Source organism: Poecile atricapillus, chromosome 4, assembly GCF_030490865.1.
Source record: "Poecile atricapillus isolate bPoeAtr1 chromosome 4, bPoeAtr1.hap1, whole genome shotgun sequence".
NCBI classification, from domain to species: Eukaryota; Metazoa; Chordata; class Aves; order Passeriformes; family Paridae; genus Poecile; species Poecile atricapillus.
The window spans coordinates 33606152-33631242 of NC_081252.1; the positions used below are offsets into that span (position 1 = coordinate 33606152).

Sequence of the window (25091 nt, forward strand, 5' to 3'; positions counted from 1 at the left end):
AGAAGTAAAAAGAATGGTGGAGTTTGCTTTTGTTTCAGGTTGTGAAGGAGGAGCAGGAAGGGGCCCAGACCCTTGGACTGCAGTGGTGAGGGTGACAGGAGGAAAAGAACTATCATAGGGAGCGTGGGGCCATAATTGCTTTGAGGGCTGGCCAAAGGAAATGGAAGGCAGAGACAAAATATGAGCCCTCAACAGCAGATGAGGGGGTGCACCAACAGATTTCATCCTGATTTAGCAAGTTGAAAATGTGATGCACATGAGAAAGAACAAAAAGCTTTGTATTAAAAATGTCTTTCCTAATTTGCATTTCAATTTTAGTAATACACTTGTGTGCACAATGAGGAATGGGATCATGGGCTGCACGAAAAAGAGCCTCAGGTTTCAGGGAAGGGGTCACCTTGCAAAAGGCAAAAGGCATTGAAAATCTTCATAGGAACTGCCTGAACATCTCAGCTTGCATGTTTTCTTTTGCTTGAATTTAAACTCTTGATTTAGTATGGCAGATATGAAGCCAGTGCTGTTGCAAAGCAATTTCCCAGAACTTGCTGCAGCTGCAGCTGAAGGAAAGTGATATACAATACAAATAATAATTAAAACAAGCTGTCAGTAATTAAAGTTGCTAGAACAGTCATCACAATATACAACAGTTTCAAGTAACACCAGATGTGACTAGGCCCTTCCCTTCCACGGGCAGCGAGGACTTTATTTTCCACGTCCCGGGGCTCCTTTGACAGGCCAGTCGTACAAAGCTCGTCGTGTCAGACCACGCTTAATGTGCGCTTTCTGTGCCCTCAGTTTTATTCTACAACACCACCCGGCTGGTAAAAAACTCACAAAAACCCAACAACGAAAAAACCCTAACCAAACAAAAAAAACCAGAAACCACGCGCGTTCGCAGTGGCCGAAACTGCCCTGCCTGGAGCGGTCTCCCGACTCCCGCCGGTGCCGTGAGGGCCGGGCCGTGAGGGCGGTGAGGCCCGGCTCGGGCCAGGGCGGGAGGGGAGGGCCGGGGGCCGGGCCGTGAGTGCCGGGCGGTGAGGGCGGGGCGGTGAGGGCCGTGAGGGCCGCGGGGCGTGCGGCAGGCGGCGCTGCGCACGCGGTCTCCTTCCCGCCGGCCTCTTCCCGCCCGGCGGCGCCGGAATCAAACCGTGCCGCCCGCCCGTGACATGGTAAGCGGGGCCGTCCGCCTTCCGCCTCCTCCCGCTTTCCTTCCCGCCCGCCCGCCCGCAAAGGCTGCGGGGCTGCAGGGGGAGCCGCGACCGCAGTGATGGCGGGTGGCGGCCGCTCGCGCCTCGCTGTCCCTCAGTGCTCCCCGGTGGCTCTGAGGGGAGCGGGGCTCCCGCTCCGGGGAGGCCCCACGGTGCCGATTCTGGGGGTGCAGCGTCAGCACGGCTTAGGCTGTGCCTTTGGGTTGTTGAAGAGTGATGTAAATGAGCCGGCACGTGGAGGAGTAGCCGTAGCCCCGTGGCTGTGGGCCGAGGTGCGCACGGTGCCCGCTGCTTGCCCCCGAGGCACGGGGGGCCCGGCGTGCCAGGCTGGGCGGAGGTGGGAGCGGGCACAGCGAATCGCAGGTGTGCCCTCACAGCACCGCGTTCATCTGTCTGCCTGCGGTAGCGGCAGCGAAATGGATGCTCGTGATGTGGTCAATATTTGTGTGGGGAACAATATTCCTGCCAGTGAGGTAGGAGGGAGAAATTAATGTGAAAGTCAATAACCTTCATCGAGAGCGCTCTTGGCTCCGTTGTTTGGCTCTGCTGGAGTGGCGGTGTGAAATCTGGCGCCCGAGGGGCGTAGCTACAAGCGCATGCTTCCAGATAGACTTCCATTCCACGTCGTGCGCCTACGCGTTTTGTTCCTGCTGCTGCTGCCGGTGTAAGGGCTCTTGGAGAAGGCAGGAGGTGAAAGCTAAATCCGTCTGCTTTCTGTTCATGCTCCTACTTGAGTGTTCATTGCAGCTCCAGATTCTTGTCCTGCCATGTACTGATCTCACAGGAGACAGCTGTGCTGACCTAGGGTATCCCTGGCTAAAAGAGGAGAGAAGGGACCTAAAAAAATAGTAATGGTGCTCTTCAGTAAATATAATGTTGAATTGCTTCTGTTCCTGTCTCTGTATTACTGCGGCTGTATAAGCTAGCTTTTACATTTGTTTTTTAAAATTAAATCAGTCTGGCCATTTTGCTCCTGGTGTATGTTTTAAGTGTTGTGTGCTGCCTGATCATGTTCTTTTTTAAGAAGGAAGCAGCTATTAAAAAGTAAAAATGTTGACTCCTTTTGGTTGGAAATGTGGAAACATAACCATGTCTTTCTCAACCGTCTTGTTATTAGACTACCCATTTCCACTTACTTATGGGCAACAATATAGGGTTTTTTTTTTGGTTTGTTTTTTTTTTTTACGAGACCTTTTTTTGCCAGCATTCTATTTGGCCCTTACTAGCCCTCTTTCCCTTTTTTGTGGATACACACAGTGTGTGAATCAGGGAGTGGGGCAAGGGGAAACACTTCAGATTCACATTGAGGCTGCTGCTTTTGGGTTGTTGAGGATTATGCTAAATGCTATTAATAAAACTCCAATTCACCATGAAATATTTTATATCCTAATTTTATAAGAAGCATATCAAAATTGCATCTCTGAAAGTGACCAGAGGAGACTGTTTCTCAGTTTTGTATTGTTGGTAGCTGTTTGTGAATAGCCATTTCTGCCTTTTGCTTGTAGTTCAACCTAAGTTATTTAATGCTTGGCCACACAACCAGAGAGAAAAGAAATAAAAGCAGCACAGTTTTTAAAATGTGACCTTGAAATTACAAAGTTGGTTAGGACCTTAGAAGAAAGACATACCTCAAAATGCTCTTTATTGGCTTAAAAAAACCTGAATGCATTACAACTCACACTACTGTCTGTGTATCACAACACAGAAAGCAATTCTTAAAAAAAAAAAACAAACAAAGCCATACAGAAGGTACTCCTTATCTTTTTAAGGGTTATTAAATATTTGTGTGAGTTTGGTATAAATGCATATTTTGGCATTGGTATGCGTCAAGAAGCATTGAGGCTGGAGTGGGGGTTGGGTTATATGAATGGCTGGCTCCAAACTTAAAGGTAGGTCCCTCCATTTAATAGATGAGCATAGTGTAGAGATTATTTGCAAAGATGGAGTTTATCTTAAAATCTGGGCTTAGTGGTAAGGTATTTTAGAGTTATTTTTTATTAACTTACAGGTAAATAGATTTGAATTCTGAGCAGATGCTAATTATTCAGATAGCTGAATGTCTTTGTTTGTTTTTTTCTTTTTTTTTCCGTGTTGTAGTCCAAGAAAAAGGGTCTGAGTTTTGAAGAGAAGAGGGCCCGCATGATGGAGATATTTTTTGAAACAGTAAGTAACTTGTAATTGTCCTGCATTTACATTGGTGAGAAAACAGGTCCTAAAAGGAGCTTGAGTGGAGATGTAGCTGAACTCTATATGGCATGCATTTCACTGATGCCCTGTGACATCAGGGCGTAAATTACAGGGGCAAAACTTCATTTATTTAACTTTTGATCAGGTGGCTTATCCCCAGGTGGAGCCAAGGAGTGATGATGCACAGGTGGTGCACTTCTTCATGTGCTACCCATGCACATATTCTCATTTTGAGTCTGTTACCATAGGAGGGGACAGCAGGAAATTAGGAAGTATCTCACTGCATTTTATGGGAGGAGGAAGAAATCTGAGCTTTAGAAAATATGAGAGCAGAGTTGGAAAGGGTCCCTGTAGAAGAGAAACCTGGAGGTCCAAAAGCTGAGCTACAGTTCTATTGGTGGCACATGTAATACACCACGTTTTACCTTTTAGAAAAAATACTGTGACACTTGAGTACTTGAGCAATGTGGTGCATCTCTGCTGACAGTCTAACCTGGTCTTTAAGGGCTTTATAGTCTAATTTGAGATGAAATATGATTACTTCAGATCACCAAAGGAAAGAGCAGGGCTTGCTACAATAACAGTGTTTTTCTTATTATTTTATAATCAGAATGTTCCAGTTCTCTTGAGGGATATGCAGGCTATTTCCCTAGCAAAACCAAAACATAGAATGTATTTCCTACTTGCTTTTGTTGGCACTGATTTAGTGTAAAGAGCATTCAGGCTTAGATGATGCTGTCATTTGGAACTGAAGTTTTCATGTTTCATGTTTTGCACAGAAAGACGTCTTCCAGTTGAAGGACCTAGAGAAGATTGCTCCAAAAGAAAAAGGGATTAGTAAGTGTTTATAAAAGTTATTTCTCTTGAGCAAGTAATCATTTCTGGGACAGGTCAACAGTGTAAATATTCCTGGCTACAATCTTAGGTTTGTGATTTTAATAACAGAAAATATAGCTAGAACGGGAGACTGGTCAGTGGCAGGGCTCAGGAGTTAAAAGTGACATGGGATGGGGGCTTGCTTAGGCTCTGAGCTGCCTGACTTGCAGTGACTTTCAGCGTATGAAATCATTGTTTGCACTCAGGTATTAAATAGCTGCCTGTAATATCACAAATGTTTAAAATGCTAGTCCAGATATACATGCGCAGTGTGCTCTTGAGCTTTTCCCCTCCAAAAATGGCTGGACAGTTATAAATGGAAGGGGTTTGTCTTTTCTAGAAAGGCCTTCCCGATGAGATCCATTGGTTTAGGATTAGAAGATTCGTCTATGCTCTTGGATTGTTTTGTATGTTGTTTCCATTCTATGCTCATTGACAAAAGGGGGGCAAAGCATAATGTTTATGTAGATACCACTGTCCTTGTCTTGCATGTCTTGGTGGCACTGCAAGAGTAAATGAACTAAAGAAATTAATTTGCTAGAGAACTGCAGATGTGAATATCACAAAGCAGAGATTTTCAGTTGTGTCAGCGGCTAACAGAGGCGTTCTGGGATTCTGAAGAGGTGTGGTGTGATCTTGATTGGTTTGTCAATGCATATGTTTAGTTGTAATTTGCAGTAGATTGGAGTTTGGAGTTTCCAAAGCCTTTAGCACCTTTCAATAGTCCAGATTCATCCTGTCTCTGCATATGAAGGCATTTAGCCACACAACCCAAGTCTCAGTTACTCTGAAAAGAGAAAAATTACTAACCTGCTCCGATCCTGGCATCCAGCCTATAGCTTCCAAAAGATAGGGGACCCCCTGTAGGCTTGAAATTGAACAACAGGTACCAAAACCCATAACTGAGCTCAAAAGTTTTTGTATCTGCAACACCTGAGGATAACATAACTACTTAACTTTGTTGAACAGGGAGCATTTTTTTAAAATGGTGAATTATACCACAGGTTTGAAAGGAAATGTTCAGTTGTGTTCAGAAATGTTGATGCTTGTGAGTGTAAATGATGTTTTGTATTGGAAGTGAATATAATCAAAATCAGAATCTGTCCTTGCTGAGTCTGTAGGCAGATGGCTTTAGTGCCTCTGCTGCAATGAAATACTTTGTTAAGCATTGCAAAGTGAAATGTAATTACACTCCCAATCAAGAAACTTAATCCAAGTTAGAATTAAGATCACAAGACAACTTCTCAGGTACCTCCCATGGGTGTGTTATGGTATTGTAGTGTAACATGCATGTATTTTGTGCAATACTCATGAGCAGTGTTTTACAAACATGTGGTAGCAGATGTGCAGAATAGCAGTGTTTAGGAGCAAATTGCTGGTTTCAGAGAGATTCAACCCTTCAAGTAAAGCTTTGGGCATGTTGTCCTTGTGAAATCTTCCAGCTAGCTGACACTGGAGGAGAACACAGGTGATTGTCGTTGGTGGCTTGTGGTATTCAAAATTCTCCATAGTCCAGCTGCTATGCGGTTTTGATTTTACATTTTTGCTTTTATTAGCCTCGATGTCAGTGAAAGAGATTCTGCAAAGCCTTGTTGATGATGGCATGGTGGACACTGATAGAATTGGAACTTCCAATTATTTCTGGGCTTTTCCAAGTAAAGCTCTTCATGCCAGGAAGCGTAAATTGGAGGAGTTAGAGTCTCAGGTAATCTGTTGTATGAAAAATATTGTTTATTTGTTTATTAATAATTTAACAATTATTAATTGTTTATCTAAATGGATTTGCTTTTTCTTATATACCCCCTTGTCATTCTTGTTTATATCTCTCATGTGTATAAATATGTATAAACACATAGATTTTACTATAGGAATTCTGTGTCATTCATGGTAAGGCATTGTCATTATCTTGCTGTTACATCAGGAAAACTTTGGAGGTTCTTGTTGGAGCTTGAGGAAACTTTTTGTCTACTTGCTGCTGAAAGCGTGTTTGTCATGATGCAAAGCATCATTTAAGGACTCAAAGGTAGCATGTTTTTGTGTCTTTTATATAATGTAGACCATCATGTGGTAATAACCTAAAAGTGATGACAGCTAAAATGCATAACCTGAGTAAACGAGGGAATGGTTTCTACTTAGGCCATTGTGTTTTCATCAATTTCAGTTTTCATTGGTGGCTTAATTTGTGAGCACTTCTGTAATCCCTTACTGCACTTTTAGCAGGAGAAAAGAGCAAATTGGTCATGAATAGCAGAATCAAGGAATGGTTGGGGTTGGAAGGGACTTCTGGAGATCTAGTCCAATTTCCAGGTAAAACAGGTTCACCAGGAGCAGGTTGCATATGATCACATCCAGGTGGATCTGGAGTATCTCCAGAGAAGGAGCGTCGATGACCTCCCTGAGCAGCCTGTTCCAGTGCTCTGTCACCCTCAAAGGAAAGAAGTTTTTCTCTTATTTATATAGAACTTTGCGCCAGTTGTCCCTTGTCTTTTTTGCTGGGCCTCACTGTAAAGAGTCTGCATCCATCCTCTGGACACCTGCCCTTGAGGTATTTATACTGATGAGGTCGCCTGTCTTCTGTGAAGTCATCTCTTCTTCAGGCTGCACTGGTCCAGCTCCCTGAGCCTTTCCTCATTAGAGAGATACTCCAGTCCCCTCCTCATCTCCATAGCCCTCTGCTGGACTCTTTCCAGTAGCTGCTTGTCTTTCTTGAATGGGGAGCCCACAACAGGGCAGAGCACTCCTGAGGAGGCCTCACCAGGGCAGAGGACGGGGAGGAGAGGCTTTTCTTCAGAAGAGTAGGGCATCTTTTGTTGCAACATTGCTGTTCTACTGATCTGGTTCTTTCCTACTTTTTGGGAACTGTCTTTATTTCTGTTTCTGATGGGAGTGGGAAAGCATCTATTCATCAGTTTATTTGCAATAGGAGTACATGATAACAAGATGAACAAATGAGCTTTATGAGACCATGTGGTGTGATTGTACCACAGCACTGCCAACTCTTCCCATGATTATTCACCATTATGTTCTTTCATCAAAGAATCATTTGAATTAATGCAGATTTAGTGGTAGCATCTGAACATTTTACAGCCATTATTTTCTTCAGGCATAGCTCTAAACTAATCTCAGGCATTACTGTCTTATGTACAGTGTTGTCATCTTCAGCTATTTCTTTATACAGTTACATCAAAATAATTAAAAGAAAAATGTTTTTTTCCCCATCTTGAATTGAAAAAGGAGTTTGATTTAGCTGACTATGGTTGTACTGTTTTCAAGCATGGACTTAACCTGGCATTACTGGACTTAAATTAATTTTTATAGACTAGTAGTAACAATGCACTGGCTCTTACTCCAGTGGAGTTTCATTTGTCTGAAACAGGTTAGTTTAACTCTGCACAGACTTGGAATTGAGCTTCCTAGTAAAATTACTCAAGTTATTAGTACATTCACACAAGTTTTAGACAAGGCTACTTACTCCACCAGGACATAAATTGCCAACTGAGAAACTGAATAAATATGTTCCAAAACTTCTGCTTTGTTCACCAAACTCTCTGGGTGCCCCTGTTTCATCGAATGCAAATTATTTGCTCTTGGATCCTCTTCATTGTTGCTCATGCTCCCTCTTATAGCCAAGTAGCTGAAAGAAGGCATTGGTATTTGCTGTCGTTACCCTTGGGCCTAGTCCCATCATGAATTTTGAACATAATTAGTCACGCAGGTCTCTGGCATACCCTGATGAATATCCTTCCTTGGAATGTCTTGCAGAATTTGCCTAATGTGCTCCATGGTAAGTATCCAGGAATTGCCTACAAAAATATGCTGAATGGCTTTAAATGTATTTTTACTTACACAAACACATCTATTATTGTGAAAGTGTAATGGACATTTAGCTATTGATTTGTGATGTTATTTCTATGTAGAAATATTCTGATATGAACAATTCTGCAATATAAAACTGTTCCAGAAATAGTTTTATTACCAGAACCTTATTTGAAAGCCAAGCCCTGCCCCTGACATATGGGCAGAGAGCTCTCTTTATATGATGCTGTGAGTCTTTAAAACTACTTCTCTTCATTACCTTGCTTTTGTGATGAGACTGGAAATGTTTCAGCACTTCAGGGAAAAGCATTTTCAGTACCTGAAAATAAGTTCTCAGTTGGCGCAGTGGAAAGGTGGCATTTTCAATGAAAAGCTCTCTGAACATCTTTACAAGATGATAACAGGTTCTGTCTGTGAGTTCAAATTAGCTCTTTTGGTGTTTATACTCTTCTTGATGTGCACACATACAGATTTTCTTAAGGGCTTCTAAATCTAGTCACTGACTATCACAAAACTTCTTGTCAGAACATAGAAAGCAGAGGAAAAGAGTCAGCTATTGTACCACTTCTGTTGCATGTTGCTTGTCTTTGATCATTCCCATCTAGAGCTTGTGACATGCTGAGAAATGTGTTTTCTCTCTGTGTCTTGTCCAGATTGATTGTTAACTACATGAGTCGGTCTCTTTGTTCAGCAGTTAAAAGCCAGAATCAGGCTGCGTCACTTAAAGCATGTTTAAAAATCTGGCAGTTCAGTTCATGCTGCAAATTAAGGCTTTTTACCAGGAGGCATTACCTTTGTTTCCTGAGGGCATGGCTAAATAGTCAAGCGAAAGGAATGATCTCAAATGCTGAACTGTCATTTGAAAATAATGTGGAGGAACAGAACAGGCTTCTTCATGATGCAAATTCCCCTATAAATGCACAGCACTGAGGCTTAAGTTTGATGAGTTGGGCCTGCTACAAGGCCTTTTTGCCTGTATACGTTGGTACTTCAGAAAGTTACACCAGGTTGCTCATAGCATTCTGCATTTTACAGAGCTTGTGATTGTTTTAGGAGCTGTTCTTGAAGCAATTTTTTGTTTCAGAATTTTTAGTGATTATTAAGCCACACCCCATCCTGGAGATCCAGAAGCAAAGAAGTCTGACTTGGTATTCATAATGAAGATCAAGGCAGTTTTGTCTGGATGTTAAAAGCTGCACTTCATGAGGGTTCTATATACCGTAGACTTTTTGTAGTAAGGATTTATTGTATCATCAATGTGCAGAGCTATCACAATTAAAAACAATGCTGAAGTTTCTTTTGACAGCTTCCCTGCCTGACCCCATCTTTTGGCTTGCTTTTGTGGAGGCAGGTGTTTGGAGAGGGGCACTAATCCCTGACTTATATAATATGGCAGATCTTGTGCTGATCTAATTAGGATCTTGGTGATGCCCTCTAACCCCAAGTTACTGCTTGGGCCTCTTCCTGTTTTTCTGAAAAGCAAGGATAGCAAATGTCTTTAGTTCGTGTAGCATCTGCTGGAACTATTTCCTCCAAACTCACAGAGTGAGAGTTGCTAAGTAAGTCCCTTTGGGTTTTGTATTGATTTGTTTTGCAGTGGCACGTTTGCACCTAAAGGTTTATGCCTTCTGTCAGGTGCTTATTCTTCACCTCTTGGTTATACTTGCACATCTGTGAAGAGGACCACCGAAAAAGTGAAATATGTTGGAAGCTGCATTTTGGTGAGATGGGTTTATATACACATTTGGTTTGTTTGCATGTGGAAGTTGCATTTGGTTAGATTGTGTACAGGTATGAGATGGTGAAACAAGAGCAAGGGTGTGGACTGAGAAATAATGTTTTATCAATGGTTATAAATGGAGAAATTTTTAATGCAACCTCACCTGTCAAGGGAACTTTGGAAGCTTTACTGAGGGGATCGTCTTCCTTCCCTAAGAAAAGGTGAAATGATGTGATGATCTTCTTTATCAATAATTTTTCTGGCTGTTGGATTCAGAAGCCTGGAATTACCTATGCTTAATTATAGTTTGACAAAACAAGATGTTTATTGTTGGCATTACATTTGTGAGTGAAGAAAAGAGAAGTCTTTCTGATATAGCCTTACTATAAATAGATTCAGCTTAGATTTTCTTTCATTTTTGCATCTGTGTCTTGGGCAAAACCGTGGCATCTATGCTGAGAGGGACCTGAAATACTAAGCACTTCAAAGATGTTGTGGTTGTTAGTGTAACTAATGACAGTACTATGAGCACTATAGTCCAGTGGCTTGGGAAAACAATCAGTTTTCTTTCCTCAGTGTGGTGGTGTTCATTTCACTGTTCAGTTTTAAACCGTTCATTTCACTGTGTTATTTGTCTCATTTCTCATGGTGTTGCATTCTTGTGGCTTAATGTTTTGTGTCCTGAGGCTTTTGCAAGGGAAAGTTTAACAGCCAAAACTACTAAAGCTGCTGTTCCAATTGAGAGCAAAATGGTGTCACCTTGCACTGCAATGAAGATTTAACAGAATCTCTTTAGGGCAGGATACGGATGGACGTTTTGTGCTGTTCCCTGTGCTTGCTTCAGCATACTCATGACCAAGAGACTTGAGAGTTTCTGGCAATTATTTTCTCCCACTAAGGATTGCATTGGGCCAGTGTTAGTTAAGATAGAAAAGATAGTTGATGTTTCATTTCTTAAATCCCTGCCCCAGGGTTGATAAAAGGAGGGATTTTCACTTCCCATGACTTGTATATTGAACCAAGGGGAGAATTTGGACTGGAAGAGAAAAACCCCAACAGCCACCCTAGACCAGGAATAAACTTGTTGAAATTGAGTGACTTCATATGTATTGAATTGTTTGTACTAATGAGCACTGAAATATGAAAAGTGGAAGAATTTATTTTTTTGTAAAAAAGCAATGAAGGGAATGCTGTATTAGGAAATGCTTATGTTAGGAATGCACATTGTTTGGAAATGGAAAAATGGAATGGAAAAAATATATTGTGAGTAATCTGGCTTGAGTCCTTCTGAAGATATTTGACAACATAAGTAAAAGAAGAGAACTTTCTTTGTTTAGAATGCACACAAAAAAAAACGTTGAGTTTTAACTATCAGCAAGTTCTTTCAAGATGCAGCTTGGCTTATTTCTATCAGATATATTTTGCCTCCTTAAATACTGTGACTGGAAAATTGCTCAATAAATCTGTTTGAGATCGCTGACTGAAGCTCGGGTAACTACTGCTGTCCCCATTGTTCCAGTGTGAGCAGCCTCCTCCTTCATCCATTGACTCACTCAATTGTTGGTGTATTTCCACACCCTTTGGAGGTTGACTATGAACTGCAGTTAAGTAAAAGTGCTCAGCAGTGGTTAGCTGAAAGTAACCAATCCTGAACTGAGGTACAAATCCCTGGAGATGACAGATGTGCAGTGAGGGGCAGCAGAACTGACGGTTCTTGGAGCTGGACAAGTTTTGTGCCCCGGATGGAGTTTTGCCTCAGCAGGGAGAGCCTGTGGGACCTAGTTCTGTGGAGTAGGCTTTTGGCATTGCTTTGTAGAAATGTTCTCAGCAGATGGTACAGCATCAGCTCTTAGCAGAGCTCTTCACACACATCAGGTCTCTATTGCAGTTTTCAGCCTCTGATGGTTCTGAATGCAGGATGTCACTGTTTTGGGTTTTTTTGCCTCTCAGTAATGAGCTATTCCTAGAAGTACATGTTCAACACCTTTGGAATCCATGGCTTAATGCTTTTGATAGAACAGTTTATTTTTGGGGTGTAATATTTTCACATTATGATCCATTGAAAAAGCTGTATTGAGTATTCAGTGTGTTTTTAAAAATTCTTTGTCTATTTGTCAAATAGAAAGGACTTGCAGGCATAAAATGTCTTAAGGTTTATCATGATCTTAAGCTTTGCTATAATGCATTTAGAAAGCTTAGCACCATCTTTTTCATGTATATTTTATTAATTTTAGGGAGTAGATAGCATGGTTAAACAGTTGGCCTCTAAACCAGAGAAGTACGTCAGAATGTTTGCAGCTAATGTGAGTGACTTGTGTTAGGAATTACTTAATTTGAAATTTTTCTCATTCATTAATTCAGACATATGTATGCTTGCAGTTAATTTTATTAGGTTGCAGGAAATGTAATAAATTGTTCATTTCAAGGAAAAGTAAAATTCTGATTGCTAAGGAGGTCTTAATGCCCATTATAAGGCCTTGAGCAATGTGGTCTAGTGGGATGTGTCCCTGCCCATGGCAGAGGGAGTTGGTACTGGATGGTCATTAAGATCCCTTCCAACCCTTACCATTTTATTATTCTGTAATACGTAGGCAGGATCCCTATGTGTTGACTAAGCTGTTAGAGCAGTCTTCCCATAAGCATGCTGGGCCTTCTTTTTTGCCCTCTTATTAGAGGAGATGTCATTTAGCTTTCTACTTACTTAGTTATTCTTCCTTGGGTTGCCCTGACCATTTTGATGGTCTATACCCCCAGTGAGCTGGGTGATTCCACTCCCTGCTGGCTCACTTTCTTTTTTTCTCTTGTGTAGTAATTACTCTCCCAACAGAGACAATTAGTGACCCCTCCCATCTTCAGCCTTATGGCTTTCACTGACCTGTACATTTTATTTCAACTGAGGGACTAGACTCATGAAGAAATGGACTGCTACAGAGCTGGTATGGTATGACTAACCTACTTCAAACCATCCAGGGGGAGCTGTAGCAATAAGGGCAAGAGGCTGAGAATTTTCATAATTTAAACATTGTGGATGTGTTGATTATACCTATCCCTGTTTGTTTGTTGACCTTGTAAGGCTTATTCCCTTATTCCTGAGTCTCCTGGAAAATACTAATAAATTTTTTTTAGAATAGTCCACAATTTTTGTTATCTCTGCATCTTGCACTTGAAAAATGGTGATATCTTAAAATTATTCTGCATTTACTAAGTCCTAAAATATCCATCAGAGAAGACTCTTCTAATGCTGCAACTTACTAGAGCCTTCTGGAATTATGTTTTATGGCATGCTACAAAGTCCTGGAGAGTATGCTTAGTTACTGCTGTCATGGCAGATTTCTAAAAATACAGTGCTCTAGAGGCTTCTGTTGGATTTAAGCAACTTCATAATTTGGTGTTCATTAGTTGAATTTCTTGCTTTTTCTTTTACTTGCTGTTAACTTGTAACTGCCTCGATGGCAACTGTGAAGTGTAGGTTTTTCTTTAATTCCTTCTTGATGAGCATAAGGTAAAATTTGCATGATTTAAGAGCAGTTTTTTTACAAAATGTCTCTGTAGTAACTCTAAATATTTTAATGTAGATTTGAAGGAAGATTCCTGCTATACTATAAAGAATATATTGATATTCATTCTGGTATAATGCAGGAAGATCGCTAGGTTTTTCAAACAGGGTTGTCTCTGACACTGAAGTTTTTAGGTAATATCACACAGTTTACCTTTTTGAAGAGGTTTGCATTCTGGCTGCTGGCTCCCATTTCTGGCATTGCAGTGAAATTGTTAATCTGAAATGAAAAGAAGCTGGAAGTAGAAACAGGGCTCTCACTGTAGAAGCTCAATCAGGTCTGGCAGAGACAGAGCCCTGCACATCTCCCTGTGCCCCACGGTCACATGGCACGTGGGAATGACAGTTCAGCAGATCAGCAGAAAACCAACATCCCAAGAAACTTTAGAGGTTTAAATGTTCTGTGCTGTCTGGAAGTTGGCCTGTACTGTAAGGCCAGGAGCTTCCAGCCTGGTGATAGGCAGCCAGTACTACTTTCAAAACTGGATTTGATGGAGACAGTGAGTTGTAGTCTTATTTAATTTGAACTTTGACTTTCACCTTAAAATATTGTAATTCAGTTAATATAGCATATTTCATTTTAGAAAATTAGTATGCATGCAGATATGAACTACTAGCAAGCAATTATAGAAGTCTCACTTCACAGAATTTTCCTGTTCTGAAAGGAATAAAATTTAAAGCAAACAACAAAAAAAAACAACCTCAGAGTATAAAACCAAAATGTGTTAAGTTATTTTGATTCAGGGAGGCTTTAGAGGAAAAGGTCTTTCTTGTCACAGCCAAACAGCTCATTATTTTTGAACACATGGTAGTTCCATGAAAGACTCTTCTTTGTATGAGGAATTGGAGATGACTTGATCTGTCTAAGCATTACCTAAAAATGACAAAATTGGCATAAAGAGGGAGTATGTAAAACTGCTGTCAAAACTCTGAGGTTTGAAAGATGTATTTTACTAAGGATTTTTTATTTTCCTGATAATCTCAGTGTAGAATTTGGGCGTTTTTGAAAGTCTGTGCAATAAAGTTTGATTTGGTTTTTAAGGTCTTTAAACAGAACGTGAGCTTGGGGAATGTTGGATGAATATTGTGTTTTAACTTGTGCCTGTCTCTGCTTAGTCCCTGAAGTCATTGTCAGTGTATGGTCCAGCTGCTTAGGTTAGCAATCTTTAAAAACCCTTTAGGGAAAAATTAAAGCTTCTCTTCATTCTCTCCCTTTCTTTCCAAGGGAAAATACCTTTCTGTGTTCTTCCTGCCTTGAACAGACCTGTTAACTATCACCTTGGACTTTGTAGGTTTATTAAACACCCTACTATGCAGTAGCAAGCATATCCTTCGTGTCCAGGTATGAAAATTTTCTGTAGTTCTGTCAGTCATGTGAATGTCTTATGAAGTTCTTTCAGCTTTCCTTATTAGATTGCTTGCATTTGTGAAACAGTGTTGAATGATGTGTTTCAGCTGTTTTTTTGTTGGTTTGGGGGTTTTCTTAGGTTGATTGGGGCATACTTGATATTTGTATTTGAGTAGACAGCCATCTGTCCCTCAGGTCGTGCCAATTACGTCAGCTCTGAAAGCAGCCACAGAAATTTAGTTCTTTCATTGAGCCTGCACAACTGTTTCTTTCACCTTTTGTCTTTGAAGGAGCTTGGCCTCGAGCGGTTATTTTTTGTTGCATAACCACTACTTATCAAATGGTGTTGCAAATGAGTGAATCAAAAACAAAAGCTCTTGGCAAGACATTTTCTCTAAATTAACTTAACTATTCTGGCAAATCTAAAAAGATGGAAAATAATTGAATTAAAATACTTTTAATGTAAAGGGGTTTGCTGTATAGTAATATTTTTTAAATAATTGCAGGTAACAGCATCAGGTTTGTACATGGATGGGTGAGAGTTCCTGTGGAGGGGGGATTTCTTATTTGTTTCTTCTGAATACCCCACATTTTATTTCATTTGCCAAAAAGACAAAGGATTCCTCTCATATTCAGTGTGGCCTGAGAACAGAGCCATGCCTAATTTACTGTATGATATTACATCTTACTCTCATCTGTTAGCATGTTAAGTAAATCAGGATTATAGACCTAAATTTAATCTTGAAATGCAAAATGAATTGTGTTTTTGGGAGGGGCAAGTAAATCAGTATTTCCCACATGGATACTCTAGCAAAACATGGAAATACTGCTTATGAGTGCAGAGATCTAACTTAAGATTTACTAGTTTTTGAGAGTCTTTGTAGTGCTTTGTCAAACAGTTGTATGGAAAGTCATATTTTTTCAATTTAGTCCCCTGAAAAAAACCTTCACTTCCTTAGCATGAGTGGCTGATACTTTTTTTTAATCACTGACATATTACAGTGCTAAACTAAAAAATTCACACTTGTGATCTCTTTGGTACCTTTTTAAAAAGACAGAACTTACACATTGGCAGGATTAGTAGTATGACGTTTTGGGGCAAGTGTTATTTACTTAAAATAATCAGCGTGCCATCCTTTAATTCTAAATTGCAAATATAATGTGTTCAGGGGGGAAGGGAGTGTGTTCAGCTCTGTCTTGATGAGCATGATGAGGGAGTCTAGAGCTTATGGGTCAGGATAAAAGGGCAAAGTAGAGTGACACTATTGTGGGTATGTGCTACAGGCTGCCTGATCAAGAGGAGGCGGGGGAGGCCTTCCCAGGCAACTAGAAGAAAGTCTCAAAGTCACAGGCCTTGGTTCTTGTGGGGGATTTTTTAAGTACCCTAACATCTGCTGGAGAAGATGTACAGCAATATGCAAGCAATCCAGGAGGTTCCTGGAAAACATTGACAATGACTTCCTGCTACAGGTCATAGAGGTTCCCACAAGGAATGGTGTGCTTGTTGACCTCATACAAACCAACAAGGAAGTCTAGTTGGGGATGTGAAGGTTGGGAGCAGCCTTGGCTTGTGGTAGTGACCACAAGATTGTGTTGGCGTTTAGTGTTGGATGAAGAGGTAGCAGGACAGCAAGCAAGACAATGACCATGGACTTTAGTTGAGCTAACTTTAGCCTTTTTAGGGATATTCTTGGAAGAATCCCATGGGAATTCATGGGAAAGCAGGCTTTGCAGGGAAGAGGGGTCGAGGAGAGTTGGTTGATGATCAAGGCTCACTTCTTTCAGGGTTGAGAATGATGCATTCCAATGAGAAAGAAGCTGGGCCGAAGGCACAAGGAACTGCCGTAGATGAATAAATAATTGCTGTCATTACTCGAGTAAAAGCAAAAAGTTCCCAGGAGACAGAAGCAAGGCCAGAACACTTGGAGTGAATACTGGGAGGTGGTCAGGAGAAGTAGAAATGAGACATGAAAGGCCAAGTCCCATCTAAAATCACATCTGGTCACCATCTGAAATTCAGCAAGGACAAATGCAGGGTCCTGCCCTCAGGGAGGAAAACAACCATGCACCAGCACAGGCTAGGGGCCAACCTGCTGAAAAGCAACTCAGCAGAGAAGGACCCGGAGAACTTGGTGGACAACAAGCTGTCCCTGAGCCAGCAGTGTGCTCTGGTGGCCAAGAAGGCCAGTGGTATCCTGGGGGTACATTAGAAAGAGCAGTGGCCCTGCTCCTCTACTCAGTCCTGGTGAGGCCATATTTGAAGTTCTGGGTTCCACAGGACAAGAGAGACATGGAGCTCCTGGAGGGGTCCAGTGAAGAGCTACTAAGTTGGTCAAGGGTCTGGAAAATCTCTCTTATGAGGAAAGGCTGTGGGCGCCAGGCTTGTTCAGCCTCAAGAAGAGGTAACTGAGAGGGGACCTCCTTAATGTGTATAAATATCTGAAGAGTGGCTATCAAGAGGATGGATCAGGACTCTTTTTGGTGGTACAAAGCAACAGGACAATAGGTGGTGGGCAGAAACTGATGCACAGGAAGTTCTACCTGAAATGAGGAAGAAGGTCACTGTACAGGGGACCAAGCACCACCACAGGTTGTCCAGAGGGGTTGTTGAGTCTCCTCCACCGGAGATGTTCAAGAACATCTGGACACAATGCTGTGCAATGTGCTCTAGGACAGCCCTGCTTGAGCAGGGAGGTTGGACCAGGTGATCCACTGTGGTCCCTTCCAACCTGACCAATTCTGTAATCCTTTTCCTCCAGAAAATCAAGCTTATTCCGTATCCTCTCCTAAGTTTTTGAACTGACTCTTTCAAAGATCGCATTAAAAATCTTTTTGTGGTAAAATTTATATCATGCATAGAGAGAAGAGAGTTCTTGAACTGAACATTTTTCCAAGATACCTATACTGCAGTATGTAAAAAAAAAAAAGTTCTTATGAATACAGAAATATGGTGGGCCCTAACTCTTCCATTCTCTCTTTCTACAGTCTTCAGCTTATAAGTTAAAAATTCTTACTCTATCTTGCTTTGATCTCTACTCTTGTTCTTATCTGTATTTCCTGAACTATTGTAGTCTCCTAGTTGCTCCTTCTAAGTCCCACCAAATACAAATCCCTACTTCATACTGCTGAAATGACTCAGTGACTCAGGCTAGGACTTTGCATGCTGCTTTCTCTTCCTTTCACAAATGTTAAAAGATTAAAAAAGTAGATCTTAATTGTATTTATGTATCGAGTGCATGTTTGCTGTTTCTGCAGACATCCCTGACTGATGGATCCATCCCAGCAGACCTGGTGGTTTCTCCTACTGTAGTTCAGTTCACTGGGTGCATTGTATGGAGAAATGGCATTTCATGGGTGATACGTGACATCTTGAGATCAGAGCAGAAGCCACAGTACTGCAGGTCACAGGAGGGCTCTCCACACTGCTGTGACCATAATTAGCTGGCTGCAAAGTTTGCTTGTATTTGGAAACCCTTGGAAGCATGGATTTGTGTCTGTGTATGTAAAAGGAGTAGCTGTATGTTTGCTTAGTGTAGCACTTTAGAAAGCAATTCTGCACTTCAGTGTGCTGCCCTTTGGGATTTTTTTTCCTGTAAGTTTTAGTCAACAGTAATTGTTAAGTGATTTTTTTTAGTAATGTCCTGTGCCTTTCTTTTAACACAGAGGTCTGTTTTCAACATTTTCGGGTTGTTCTTTGGCTGTTGATCTTTCCATTTTTCCTCTCTATATATTATTAGTCTGTTTTTAGCTTCAATTTTTTGTTATCTTTCTTTAAAATCTAGAGGAATGCTTTGAAGTACTTTCTCTCCATGCCTTATGTCAATTCCACTTAAGTTTTTCAGTAGTGAGTTAGTTTTCACATAAAAAAGAAATACACCTATCTCCTGCTTAATGTTATGCTAAACCTCTTGAACTGCTTTTGTTTAAGCCGAAAGCAAACTAGCCTTGCCTTCAGCCTGAAACAAGGCACAGTGAGCATCAAACCCAAAGCAAATAACTTGGCAAGTTAGAAATCATTTAAAAATGTGTCTTTAATTCTTCTGTAGTGCCACAGTGAGTGGCGTTCACAAGAGCAGTAGTTTTTAATGCCGTTTTTGGTTGTTTGGCTGAAAGAAAACCGAACGGATGATGTTTCTCTTTCAGACCATAATGATAGTGGGCTAACAGCTGTGAGCACTCTTCGTGGTTAGCATGTGAGACCTTGGTTTGATTCTTGCCCAGTGACCATACTCAGGGGATGGGTTTGCATGGCTTATACTAGGTTTGTAGACATTTTAATATGCTGCTGAGGCAAGCTACATGTTTGGTGGGATACTGGTGGTTAGAGTGGTTAAAAACAAGTAATCAGATGGCATAAGACCAACAAAAACAAAAGTAGTTTTTTATTCTAGAATAAAAGTCTATCAAGCAGGTTTTGAGAAAGAGTGGAACTGAAACCTGCTGCTGTTGTTCACTGGGGGTTAAACATTCCTCTATGTACACTATGTATAATAGTGGCTTGCTGAAGTGGAGCCCTGGTATTAATGCATTTGTGCTAGATTATAAATTATGTGTGTAGGTTTAATCTGTGTTCTTTGATACAAACCAGACCCCAGGTTCCTGGATGGAACTGGTGGTTATCATCTGCACATAGCACTTTGCACACCCAAACTACTGCACACATCTATAGCTAAACATTGTGATGCCTTTGCAGAGTAGGAAAAATCATCCCTTTAGGGGACTTCGGGTTGAATTAATGTCTAAAACTAGTGGCCATTTAATTTATCACGCTGGCCTGTAAAACTAAAGAAATTGTTCACCAGCTCTCCTGTTTTATACATGCTAGTTACTTTCTTCTTGCAGGCTCCCACTGTGTTTTGAAAACATGAAAATGCTCTTGTTGAGAACATTTTTAACTTCTTAATTTTGAATTATTTAGTCTCCTCTCCTTCTTCTTTCCTCTAGATGGTGTTTTTACTGCTTTCTTGCATCTTGCTTAGTCATGTGCTGATTCAGAGCAGTCAGATTAGAGACACAAAACTTCGTAGTAGAGCAGAATCTCTGTACTTCTTCTCCACACCTGGTCTGTTACACTTGTGGCAGAAGGTTGTTCCTGTGTCAGCCCAGACGTCTCTCGCAAGAAACATAGAGGGGACACAGTATCCTTATCTCTGGACTAGTCTCTCTGCTGTTGGCAGGAGTCCGATTTCTCTGAGAGTGGTTAATGTTCCTTGAGAAATTGTTTGCCAGTCCCCCTGAAAAATGTCCCCAAGGTTGTTCGAGGGATTGAAATACTTCATCTGCTACTGTGCTTCTTTGCAATCAGGCTTTTCTACAGCTGGTGAGTGGGAAAGTAAATCACTGTATCTGTCCAGATGTGGTCCTGTGCTATCATATCTACACAATGTTTGCAAATTTTGTTTTTTTGGTTTTTTTTAATGCTCTGTAACCTGTTATTTGCCATTTGCACTTACCTTTCAATTAAATATTGTATTATGTGTACCCATCTTCCTCCGACTTCTTTATCCTTGTTGACTGCCTTTCCTTCTTTCATTATAGTTATTTTCAGCTGTGTTCCCACCTCTCTGTCCAAGCCTTTCTGCTTCTCCCATAGTCATAGATTCTTTATACAAACCCTGGCTATCTGTTCCTTACCCTTTGAATCCTTGTCCTCTGTTAGGGTTTTTCAGTATCTTGTCTCCTGCTATTCCTTTCCTTATCCTCATCTTTTATTTGTTGTCATAGAGGATAACCATCATGACTTGGAAATAATACACAAAGAGCTGACGTGTCATTTTATTTCGTAATTTTTTTTGTTACATGAAATAATAATTAAATAATAATTTAAAAATCCAAAAATACTCAAGCAATTAAAATCTGTGCGAAAACAATATCTTAAATGAGATTATGTAAAAATCATCTTTGCTTTTAGACAAAGGAAGGTCTTCTAACCTCATGGCATGGCAGCCTTGCATGTTGTGTGGGACAGAATCTAAGAAATTCCTTTATCTCCCACGGTTTGTCATTAGTGGCTCTTGCATTATTAAATGTTGTGGAATATAGAGGACCAAGAAAATTATAAGAGGCCTTCTTGGGTACTACCAAGATGGAAACCAGCTTTTATGATTTACACTGCCTTGACAGCTCCTTTTGTACAGCTGTTTTAGAGAAAGCAGAAGCTTTCCTTAAAAACTTAATGAGTATGAAAAAAAACCAGAGAAAGTGACACCTTTATGACCTCTCTTGCAGAAAACATTGGCTTCTTTGCACTTGCAGCATAAGCTCCTTGGCTTCTCTACCTCCTCTGTAGATTTTATTCCAGAAAAATCCTGTGTTCAGAGATGCCAAATGATGTGCTCTGGGGTTTGTCTTCCTTGGATTTCATGAACCACAAACTGCACCTAAGTACTTACCCTCTTCTGAACTGTATACCTCTGTTTAGTATGACATCGTGTGGAGACTAACGCACTCTTTTAAGAGTTTTGTGGAAAGTCTGGAAGAAATATTCTTTTACTATCCACTAAAATGAAGATGTTGGTATACTTTAAGCCACCTAGTGAAACCTACAGTGCCTCTGTGGTTACTCGCACTGAGAGCAGCAAGTAAACAGATGGACATATTTTTCCTCTAATTATATCTTGCCGTTGGTATAATTCCTATATAAATTGAAGAAAACTAAAACATTCTTTTAGAAAGGACTTTCTTGTCTGTATACATGCTCACACACGCATGAACACAAAGTAATTATTTTTAAAAATCGATCTGTGAAAGGAACCACTAAACGCAGTGAGCTGCAGTTGGGATGTGTCCTAATCTTTATGGACCACCAGTATGGAGTTTCTTTTTAGTGTTATGACTGATCTTCAAGACTGAGCAGTAAGCTCTGCCTGATATTTATCATACATTTACATTTAATATTCTGAAAATATCGACTAAACGTTAGATTGAAATTGAGAAATGATTATAGCTCCAAAGGAGTTCAGCTTGTGTTGTCTGAATGCATTTATATCAGCTGCACGATATAAACCATATGGTTAAATTATCAAGGCTGAGGGTTTCAAGAAATATCTGGGAATGCTTTTGCACTCAATGGGATCCTCAGTGAAAAAGGGAATATAGAAGTGGAGGATTCATGTGGGGGATTTTGGGGTAGGGCAGAGTAAAACCTGAGCTCTGACAGCTGTTATTTTCACAATTAGTGCGATATACTGATTGGTGCTCAGAACATTTTAAAACTAAAATGTTTTAAATGTTTTAAGCACCCTTTGTTTTAAGTACCCTTTGTTTAAAATAAAGGGTACTTAAAAAGCATGTTATTGTTTCTTTTTTTTTTTTTTTGCCTTTTGTGTTGGTTTCAATGCAGTAACTGGTTTTCAAACTGTATTTTATTAGATTTTTTTTTCATTCTCATTCATCTGTTTTAATATTTTAAGGTGCTTTCTCTGATGCTGAGTATGGTGTCCCTGAGGATTGAGTCATACTCCTACTCAGCTTAAGATTTTCCAAAGTATCTCTGGAAAACTGCTAGCTGAACTGGAAAGGCCTGGTTCAAGATGGGTGGCAGGTTAATGGAGAGAGGTCTCTCTTGGCAAATTATTTCTCCTGATGTAACAGAAAAATGGAAGGATTATTCACACCAGGGCTGTGAGATTCCTCTGCCTCAGGCCTGAAGGCAGGGATATCTGTGAGGTCTAGCAGTGCAAGGGGCACACAGTAAAAGGGGACCACAGCTTTACATGCCTTTGAACAGAGACTTCTGTTCATCAGCATGTAAAAGGGATTGGGGCCATGCCAGTAGTGTACCAGACTTTGGGAACACCGGTATCTGCAGCTGAGCAGGTGGACCTGCCAGAGCTTTTGTCACTGCTGCCATTGAATAGGGACAGCTGGAAAGGACCAGAGGAAGTCATCAAATCCAAAGCCTCCATGTTACAGGGTCCTTTGCAGAGAGATGCCAGATTATAGTATGAAATAGGATTTTAGTCCCAGGCTGAACATATCTATAGCAATATTATGTGCCACAGGAATGAAAGTTTCTTAGACTTAAATTTGCTTCCTGTAATTCTTCTTTATCATTCAGTGCCTCATATTTATATTTGTACACTTTTGTCTTTATTACATAAGTTATGCCTATATTTTAAAAATTTAATTTTTTTAAAAAAATACATGTATTTTAAAAGGTAGATCCGCTTTTTAATTTAAATACATTATTATATATGCACATTTTATAGCTATTTTTAATGTTACTGAAAAAGTATGATTTTGTTCTTTGTTTTCTTTATCAGTTTGCTGAAAGCAGTCAGAAAAAAGAGGCTTTACAAAAAAGCATTGAGAAATCAAAAATTGGACGTGAAGATACTGTAAGTTGCTTTGGGGGGGAGGTAGTCCTACAAGGAAATATTGCTACAAGTATGTACTTGTAAATACTAATGTAGTATTTCAGGTATTTTCAGATTTAAAAATATCTTAAAACTTTACCCAGAGGTGTGTACCAAAGTTGCCAATTGTTGCTGAACTGCCAAATCTGGTAACTACACTTAGATGTTGGTTTAGTTATTTTTAATGTAGATTCCTAAATTACTGTTCTGAGCAGCCATGTAAGCTCGGTGCTTCTCGCATGCTGAAGCTGTTAACGCTGCAAAAAAATATCTAGGCTTCATGTTTGTCATAATCAACATACGAGTTAGAAGCACTTCATATGGTATTCTAAGTTGCTGACTTGCATTAAGATGCTCAGTCTAAAGTGACTTAAACCTCCAATTAAACAGGGACAGCCAGAAGCTTTCAGGAAGAAGTGAATTTTGTAGGAAAGTGCCAAATCTTTGAATCCAAACTATTTTGTGGAAACACTAAGTTTTCCCTATGTATGTTTCATTTATCTAGTAAAGAATAGAGTGAACCTTACCATCAAACTCTGTTAAAGTTGTAGTTCCACAAATTCAATTAAAACCTGCGCTTTCGCAGTGTCTTAATCTTTAATAGAATGATCTTAAAATTTGCAATGAACTGTCATCAGGAATCACAGACAAGTTTCTCATGTAGTTGTGCTGATTGTGTTTCCAAACAAACTGTTTCAACCTTGGGCTTCTCCAGCGTGTGGCCTGCCCTACAGAAAGTTATTGGTCTGGAAATCCTGTTCTGGCTGATATTTCCAATATTTTGGTTCCTGATTATACATCAGGAAAAAGTCCTAAGAAGTCCAGATTGCGGTGTAGCTCTCCAAGCATCTCACCTCCATACCTCAGCATCTGGAAACTTTAGATTTCCATTCTGCATTTTCAGAACATGCCAAATCCAAACTGTTGGCAAGAGCACTAGGAATACAGAAGTTTGGGGAGGCAAAACACCCAACAACCTTAAACAAAACCCCAAAATCCACAAACACCTCAGACTGCTGGGTTACCACACAGATTGCCATTGGTAAAATCTTGAGGGCTTACAAACTCATGCAATCTGGCTCTTCTAGGCTAACCTAGCTTGAGTTATTTGAATATCAGCCAGTTCCTGTGTTTGCCTGTAACTGCAGACTGAATTAGAAGTATGTGCTGAGCTGGCACATGAGCTGAGCTCATGTCAAATCAGTGTCTGCAAATTCTTATTGATCTGTAGAATCTTTGAGGTCAATATTATGTACAATCTCAGCAAAGACTACCATATCATAAATATCTGAATTTATTTTTGAGACCATTAAATGGTGTGGAAAAAGAAAGAAGAGAAATAAATTCAGAGGGTGTCCATACACAGCATCTCAATTTGTGGAAGGGTGGATGGTAGTTTTTCTGTAATGCCATCTTTAATTACAAGACTAGCACTCCTAAATACTGCTTAACCTTTAAGCCCGATAATTAAGAGATCTCTTTGGAGTTTGTTAAACCATGGTTCAAAGGTTGTAGAAAATTGTTCTTTTGTTGATCCATTTTGGCCTTAATTTTTTTTCCTTACAGTTGGTATTCAGTATCATTTAGTGTCACTGAGAATTCTGTGTAATAAAATGAAATGCTGAAGTGGTTCATAAACAGAAAGTAGTAGTGAAAGCAGCTGCTTTTTTTTAAGTTAAATGTTTTTATTTTTTAAAAATCTTTGTGTGATAATTATTATTTTTAATGTTTGGGTTTTTTTGTATCTCCCAACATCCTTTGACTCCTCAGGCGGAACGTGCAGCTCTGCTGAAGGAACTTGCTGCCCTTCGGCAGAAAAAAGAGCAGCTAAAGACAGAAATAGACAAATACAGGGAATGTGATCCAGATGTGGTTGAAGAGATGCGTAAGTTGTGTATTGTTTAAAGTGATCTTTTGCCTGAAAAGGTGTGCACTTCTTTAGCTTAAAATCTGGTATTCAGAGGGTAGTCAGAGAATAGCTGCTTTCCTTTTTAGAGCTGAGCAATACAAACAGGTACACTGA

At 40.2% G+C, this 25091-nt stretch overlaps 1 protein-coding gene across 2 annotated transcripts in view; it reads left to right on the forward strand.

The window, feature by feature from the left end:
* The first annotated feature begins 1093 nt into the window (after positions 1–1093).
* The window catches only part of MND1 (meiotic nuclear divisions 1), a 40992-nt gene continuing 16994 nt past the window's right edge, over positions 1094–25091 (forward strand). For both annotated transcript variants that reach the window (XM_058839193.1, XM_058839194.1), the window contains exons 1-6: positions 1094–1169; positions 3306–3371; positions 4175–4232; positions 5828–5976; positions 22976–23050; positions 24839–24953. In XM_058839193.1, coding sequence (XP_058695176.1) covers positions 1167–1169; positions 3306–3371; positions 4175–4232; positions 5828–5976; positions 22976–23050; positions 24839–24953 — 466 coding nt within the window. In that variant the 5' untranslated portion in view covers positions 1094–1166. The remainder of the gene's footprint in view (positions 1170–3305; positions 3372–4174; positions 4233–5827; positions 5977–22975; positions 23051–24838; positions 24954–25091) is intronic.